The 8,761-nt window shown below is 25.5% G+C and overlaps 1 protein-coding gene across 1 annotated transcript; it reads left to right on the forward strand.

The window, feature by feature from the left end:
- Positions 1–4,668: 4,668 nt before the first annotated feature.
- On the forward strand, positions 4,669–5,607 carry LOC124812054 (melanopsin-B-like). The gene has a single exon (XM_065789889.1). It carries the CDS (start codon positions 4,669–4,671, stop codon positions 5,584–5,586), a length of 918 nt encoding a protein of 305 aa, XP_065645961.1. The 3' UTR covers positions 5,587–5,607.
- The last annotated feature ends 3,154 nt before the right edge of the window (positions 5,608–8,761 follow it).

Genomic DNA, 8,761 nt, shown 5'->3' on the forward strand with positions numbered 1-8,761 from the left:
TCTGAGCACCTAAATAGAATAAAATTTGTAATATTTTTTGAGTTTCCATAATTTATCATTTATATTAAATAAAACCTCATTACGATATTGCAGAGCATGATGAATTTAAATCACGATTACCTTAAATGGTATAAAACTAACCCTCAGAATTTTACAAATAAGAAATTGTCTTTTTTTCAGAAAACTGGCTTTCAAAATATTGAAAATTTAAGAAAATACTTTATTATCTTGGTTACTTGATCAAGAATATGCCATGTTGAAATGTAATAATTTCTTTAACTAATCTCAAATAAATAACGGAGAAATTTATAAAAATAATATCATTTATGATATTGAATAGGGCATTTAGAGTGGAGATCAAACAAAAATAAAAGATGAAAAATGATAATCTAGTCAAAAGATATTTATGTTTTTGTATAGCACCCAAAAAACTGGAACTTCCCTAAAACAAAAAGAAATTAATGAATGTAATTTTTAATTTCACTATCAGATTCCGTGTTCGTGTCTCTTGATAATTTCTCATAAATTTTCTTTTCAGTTTTAAACTTTGTATTCAAGTCACTATCTGTTTGCTACTCAGATGCAAAAGGATCACTGAAAAAACCTAAATTTTTAGATATATTTTTAATGGATGGGAAAGGTAAAAACTAACATTAGAGCTGACAAATCTTCAGAAAAGGGTTTAGGATATATATAATAGCAGTTCTTGGCTATTTCATTCTAAAATAATTTCAGATCCACAAAAGGCACCACGAATAATACGGTTATCCCTATCGGTACTATGAAAAAAATTACAGCTATCTTATTTATATCAGCATAATTTATTTATTTTTTAGTTATTTTTCACAATTGATTTTTATGTAATCAACAAATGCAATTAGCAAACAGTTTAAAGCTGCGTCAAACCGTTTCTTTATGCATTGTTAAGTCAATGCTTCAATGAAGCATCAACTTAAGAAATTTTTTTCATTTCAGAGACTTATTTAAAGTTTTCCTCAATCGCAATAGGTGTTTCGTAATATTCAATTGTGTCGATGAATCAAAAATGCGGATGATTCGTCGTTTAGGAACTGATTTTTCGAACCGCAATCTAAGTCTCTTGTCACAAAAGGGTTAATAACTATTTTTTCTGTGTTTTTTAACTAATTATGTAATTTTTAGAAAGGTATTAAATAAGAGAAGGTAATGCGCGGAGAAACAAGTTGAGCACGGTAACCAAACTCAGAACTTTTTGTTTTCTAGGCTAACGCTCTACCACTACACCACTATCGAATGAAAACTTGAAGTTAATAAATTTGTTATCTAAAGTATACCAGTACCGGAATCCGGAGTCCCAGAGTTCATTAAAACTGATAGGACCTTGCATCCCTGGTTTTAGCTATACTAAGGTAATCATTTTTTTTAATGAAAAAGAAAACCAAAAAATATAAAAAAACTACAACGTAAATTAGTGAACTATTTTATTGAAATAAAATTGCACTTATTGTGTATTCATTCCTTTTAACTTTTAACCTTTCATTCCTTTTAACTAAAGTCTCAAAAATAATAAATTAATTAATGTTAAATACCTAGTTAAACTAGTATTTTTCCATTAAGTGGACATTTTTTTGTCAATATATATCGTTTTCTAACAATATGTTAAAAATATCAAAGCAAAATATGTCATATTAGGTTTTACTATAAGTAATTACTTGAGTAAAATATTTGCTAAAAAAAGTTCTACTCGTTTATCAATTGAAGCTCAACAATGGAATAAGTGTTATATTGAGTTGAAGTATTAAGAAAACACTTATTTATGTTTCAATTCCAGCAATATTTATGTCTACAACAATATCGATCTCCTTTTTGTGAAATATATGACGGGAAGTTGTATTTGTCAATTTTAAAAATTACAAACGGTAACATTATTGATACTTCAGCATGACCAAATGCAAAAGTTTTTTTCCATTTTATAGTCTCTTTTATTTTAACGGGTATTTTCAATCTTTTTAGAATAATTTACCTTAATGCTAGCAAAAAGTGTTTTCTGAGAAATGAATAAATATTAGCAGATTAAATTTTCAAATTATTAATAGTTAAAAAATACTAAAATATAAAAGGAATAAAATTACTAAGTTGGAAATAGGTGAACTGCTAATATACTTATATATATAAAATATATATAATTTTATATATATATATATATTTTATATATATATTATATATATATATTTTATATATATATATTTTATATATATATATTTTATATATATATATTTTATATATATATATTTTATATATATATATATATTTTATATATATATATTTTATATATATATATATTTTATATATATAAAATAATATATTAAAGAATAAAAAAACCTCACTAGAAACTTACTGCAGCTATTTTTAACTTTATCAAAGGCATTAAATGATGGCGGCAATGAAAATATTGAGTGATACTTCAATGAATAGCTTAATGAAGAATCATGATTTAGTCAATTTCAAGTTTTATTAAATGATTACATTGATTTGAGTCTTATATTATAGCTATGCGTGGGATATAATATCTATGATTTATTTTTAATTCCAATTTACAAAATGTACAACAAGGCATTTCCAATTAAAAAAAAAAGTTACAGACTCACTTCTAATTTTATGGAATACAACTATAAAAATTTATTACTAAATGATAAAAATGAAAAAATTACAATGCTAACTTACTAGAAAAAAACAACGAAAGCATTCAAAAAGCATAGAATATCATTATGAAATTAACTGAGAATAAAAAAATGCAAATAAAATGCCATAAAACCTTATATAGACGGCAAACTCATTTTTGGTAAAGGTTAGTTTAAATTATTATTTAAACATGAAGCTAAAACCAATAAAATTGTTTACAGATAATGGAAACACAATTATTTCCATCATCTAAAGGAATTCTATAGCATATCAATATTCCAGGCGATAGGTGATAGGAGAGGATACTTTAAAAGAATTGTGTCTCCAGTGAAAAAAATTCTCATAAAAATGTCTTAAAAAAGCAAAATTGACGAAGACTTATTCACAACTCTTACTGAGTCCCGAAATCGTTTCAAATAATCGAACAATAATATTTTTATAAAGAACCGGGAGACGAATAGTTATTTTCAAACCATTTGGTTTTTGATGATAAACTTAACTTAAAAACAAGGTCAATTGATAACAGTTGAAAAAATAAGGACTTGAAAAAGCGTTTTGAGTACAAAAACACCATTTTAGAACATTGATTGCACAAAGGATATTTGACGGAACTACACGAGTTTTATAAAAAAATACTGCATCTTAACTAAAAGTATAGCAAGTAAAAGAGAGCGACGTGCTGATATTTTGAAAGTTGTAGTAAAATTGTCAGAAGTTGTTGACGGTTTGGAAGTTGTACTCGTGTGAAGTACTTAGGAGAAATGCAAGCGATAAATAACACAGTAGAGATTAAAAAGATATTCAACAGATATTTGAGAGGAGTACTATAGAAAAGATTTACGGAGTTGAACTAGAACTTAATACAAAAGAGGGGCACTGCAAAAGAGAAGTAAGAAGAAGTACTTGAGTGAAGTACTAGATAGGAGTGATAAAAAGATGTACAGGAGACTTCTCTCTTGTACATCTTTCTGTTAGAAAAGAGTGCTAGAAAGGTTTTAAGAAAAAAATTTCTGAAGTTGTATACTAGAGACAATAATGAGATACTAGATCTCTATTTTAACTATTTCTACAGGAATTTTTAATGTACAACAAAGAATTTCTGATGCAGAGCATATAAAGGAAGTTTTTTAATTATTTTTCAACTTTTTTGAATAAAAAGAGTTTGTAACTTTTCTTTTCTTGTTTTTAACTAAAGGTGACTTGATCTGATTCTAAGGTGTTTTAGAATTTAAAAATGGCTGATGATTAAATAATGGCAATATTTGAACCTGATAAAATATACGGTAGTATGTAACTATTTAATTCATTAAATATGAACTTGTATGTAACTATTAATGCATTTCAAAGTGTGTCTAAATATGCACTTGAATTTTGTTTGCAAATAGAGCACGTACTTAAACAAATTTGAGCATACACTTGAGTAGGCAGAAAATTTGAACTTATAAAAACATGTTTTTAGGAAAGGTTTTATGTTTTATTTAACAAATAGAATAATAAAATTTTGTTTTGCTTGCATAAAAAAGAGTTTATTTATTTTAGACTACATAAAACCTTTCCTAAAAACTTGTTCATTTTTGCAATTAGTTAATGATAATATAGGCGGGTAACAAACTTTTTTACCGACTCAATATAATTGCAAATCTAAATTTATTAGGTTTACAGACAATATTATTATTTTGAATGTAATCAGTACTATACAAACCTATTTATAGCTATAAATAAAAACAATAGCAATAAAAATTATTTATAGCTATGTTTCGTTATTTGTTTATAAATTCATTGCAAGACACTGTCTGCAATCATAGAATTTTAAAAACTATTTCATTAATTATAAAAGTTCTTCAAAGTATAACGGATGCAAGAAAATTTAAAATTATCTTATTTATTTAAAGTTCTAAAACTGTTTGAAAAAAAATATTTTGAAGAAAATTAAGTACAGTTTGAAGAACCGTGAATGCAGTTTAAATAGTAATGAACAAAAAAAAAAGAATTGCAGTTTAGAAAACTATGGATGCAGTTAAAATTATTTTGCTTATAATTACATCAGTTGCTGTTCTCACTAATAGTATTTCTTTATACTTTTTATACAAAAAACACAAAAAAAACAACTATGTTATCTTGTGTATTAATTTATGTGTTAGTGATTTATTACAAAGTATTGCTGGATATATACCAGCTCTGTTTTTTGATGCAAATATGCAAAAAGCTACAACATTGTGCAAATTATCCGCCTTCTTTATTGCTTTTCCTTCGTTTACAACAATTGCAATGCTCTCTGCAATGGCTCTTTCAAGAATGGTGTTGCTAAGCCTATGTTTTGATAGTAATCAAATTAATTACAAAAAACTATTTATAAGAATTGGAGTTGCTTCATGGATTTATGGTTTCATTTGGGCGGTCTTACCCTTTCTGGGATTTTCTTCTTACACCTTAGAAAACACGCGTGCTAGATGTTCAGTTAATTTTGCTCCGAAAACAAGTGTGGAGAAGCTTTATTTAATCTTATTGATGGCATTTGGGTTTGTTATTCCTCTTATATCAATTATAGCGTCATGTTTATTTACAGCTCGAGTGATTACTACAAAGTATAAATATTTTTGTGTGACTTACGGTAAAGATAATGATGAAACAAAACGGTATAAAGAGAAAGAAAGAAAGGCATTTTTTTCATTTTTAATAATGGTGTTATCATTTGTAGTCTGTTGGACACCATACGCAACAATTGGTTGTTTCTCAGCTTTTACGTCATTAAAAGTGCCACAATGGCTTCTTCATGTAGCCTCTTTTTTCGGGAAGTTGTCGGCATTAGTAAATCCATTTATTTATTATTGGAAGGACGGTTTATTTAAGAAAAGTTTTTTAAATAAAAGATTTAAAGCTACCAAAATATTCTTAATAAAAAAATCAGGAAAACAACCAAGTTAACAAATAATATTTGTAATTTAAGTTGACAAATAATTCTAAAGGTATTAATGATTTTATACAAAATTTTGTGCTATCATTAATTTGAATAAGGGGAAAAAAAGTAAAATTTATATGTTTTACAAATTTTCTTTTATTATTTTCACCCTGTAACAATGACCCTTTGAGGAAAACCGCTAAAATTTGTAAGTCTATTTCTTCAATTTTATAGTCTGGACATAACCTGCCTTTTCCTTATGATTATCTTTTAATCTTTTTTAAGTTTTTTAAATTTTTTATTGCCTTTAAGTTCAAGCCCCCAGATGACGGTAAATCAAAGTTACTTCGATGTTATTTTAATATTTGACCTCGAATTACTCATAAAGTCTTTTTTTTATTTTTTAATATATTTAAATTAGGTGATAATAATGTTTCAATAAGAAAAACAGTAGCTATAAGTTTAATGTAATTCGTCAAATCTGTTTTTTCTGGTACTTTATGAAGAAATCAAACATACCAAAACATATATACCCTAACATAAATGGACATACAAAAAAGTATAGATAATATTTTCAGGGATGGTTTTGAAATATGGCTTTATATAGTAAATAAACTATATAAAATTATAGGTGTCACAAGAATACTTTTTATTTCTGCTAATATATTTGCTACTATGTTTTAACTCCATATTTTGGTTTTTTTTTTTTTTTTTGTAAAGACTTAAAATAATAAAAATAATCAAAAACATTTTTAAAAGTTATAAAAAGATAATTAAGATATTGCTAAACTATTACCTCATATAATTATGTAATTATGTTATATTTTCTTCCAACATTTTAAAAACTTCGCATATATATATATATATATATATATATATATATATATATATATATATATATATATATATATATATACATATATATATATATATATATATATATATATATATATATATATATATATATACATATATATACACACACACACACATATATATATATATATATACATATATATACATATATATATATATATATACATATATACATATATATATATATATATATATCGCATTTATATATATATATATATATATATATATATATATATATATGTATATATATATATATATATATATATATATATATATATATATATATATATATATATATATATATATATATATATATATATAAATTATGTTAGTGTATTTTACAAATAGAGTGCTCAATGTTCTTAAAGAACAGAGCAATAATAAATAATTAGGAAGAGTTCTCTTCCTGATGATCCAGCAATTGTGAAACTTCAAGTAGAAGAAAAAAGTTAGATAAGTGTTTTTTACTAATTTTAAATATATATATATATATTTATGTTTACATAACATATGTTATATCCCTTTGTTATTCAATATACATGGTCTAATAAGAAAATTTTAATACTTCATTCTTTTCATAAAATATGCAAATAATGAAGCAACACAGACATTGATATGCTTTTCGATCTTCCTATTTTTCATGCATGATAAAAATAATAATGTTTTCAAAGCAGACTTAAAAAAAAAAAAAAAATTATCTCCGATTTTTCTATGACTTCTATTTTAGAGGCGTGAATACATTCTTGGACTTAAAACCAGTAGTAATGGCTAGATTTTTTGATGTTAAAGATATGACATTTTCAGGCACTGTGTAAACTCTAAATTGAAGTATTTTCATACTTTTGTCAAATGAGAATTTTTCGAAAAAAATTGCGGTGACTGGACACTTAAAATACCCCTGAAAATTTGCTCTATCTACCCATAACGTGAACGCATTTAGTTAATAAAATATAAACTAAATTTAGTTTTATCAACAGGTTTTAAGTTTTATATGATATTCTTTAAACGTTTAAAAGTTATGGCCTTGCAAAAGTTCCGCCCTCCCAAAATGAGGGGGTTGTTAAATTTTAAATGGTCATAACATTTGAACACTTAAAGTTTTCAAAGGAAATTAAAAACCTGTCAATAAATTTAAGATTGATGTAACATGCTAAAATTTATATTTTATTTGCTCATTTCTCTCACGTTTGGGGGTGAGAGGAGTGAACTTTTCGGGCATTTTTGTTCCCAGATCTTAAAACGACGCGATTTTTTTCATCTTTTTTTTAATAAAAATAGCATCTTAAATAACACTAATTTCACTCTCAAAATATTTAAATAACCTGCCATGCCGTTTTTGTAAGTTTTAACTTTGAAGCATTTCATTTTTCGAAACTTACCTAACAACGCTTCTATTACAGTTCAAAATGTTTACGGTCCAATACAATCCGTTTAATTCATTCTTATTACAGGCAAAACATCAACTTTGCTCTACTTATAAATTGTTCTAAAAAGCATATTTTCAAACTAAAAACAGGCGCGTGAAAGTAAAATATATAGCATGACAAAAAAAGTCATATTTTTATAGCTTCATATATATTGTCAGAAGGCTTTACGTCTTTTTTTTGTGTTTTTTCTTGTTACTTTCAATAAGTCTTTGTTAAACAGTGGAGTGTGTGGCCAATAAATCTAATCATTAAATTGATAAAACTTTAGGAAATATTTTAATATTCAGTAAAAGGTTCTTGCAAAAAGCCTTTACATACTAAAATCTAAGCCTTATTTTGCTCAGAAACATAAATGATAGACATACGACCTACTTTTTCTCGGCTAAAGATATGTTTACTCTTTTTTTATTATTGCATCCTATAGGTATGTATGTATATTTATGTATGTACTATTAGTATACGTATGTAAGTCTATATACGTATACAACATTTTCTAGATTTTAAGTTCAATTCAAAAGAAACTATATATAAATATTCATTTGTCTTGATCAGCAGTAACACATCATCTTGATAATGACTATTTTATGGTGGTATAATTTGCAATTCTTGAAAATATGTTTTATGAATAGACGTGTCCAAATTGTTGAAGTAACATCACAATATATGACCAAAATTAAAAAATATAAGAGTTTTTACACCTAATTCGTGTCAAATGTTCAAGTTGTGAATGAGTCAAAGTTTTATATACTATTCTTCACTACATAGAGTAGTAACTTTTAGGAGACAAGTGTCTGGATGCAAAACAAAGTCATTGTTTTGGTTGCAAATTGTGGGAAAACGAACAGGGTTCCCCGAATAACTAATTTCGGAAACTTAACCACATCTGCAAAATTAATCA

This window comes from Hydra vulgaris, chromosome 02, assembly GCF_038396675.1.
Source record: "Hydra vulgaris chromosome 02, alternate assembly HydraT2T_AEP".
Taxonomy (NCBI): Eukaryota; Metazoa; Cnidaria; class Hydrozoa; order Anthoathecata; family Hydridae; genus Hydra; species Hydra vulgaris.

Coding starts and splice junctions, on each gene's coding strand:
- LOC124812054 (XM_065789889.1), top strand. CDS start 4,669: ATGGATGCAGTTAAAATTATTTTGCTTATAATTACATCAGTTGCTGTT.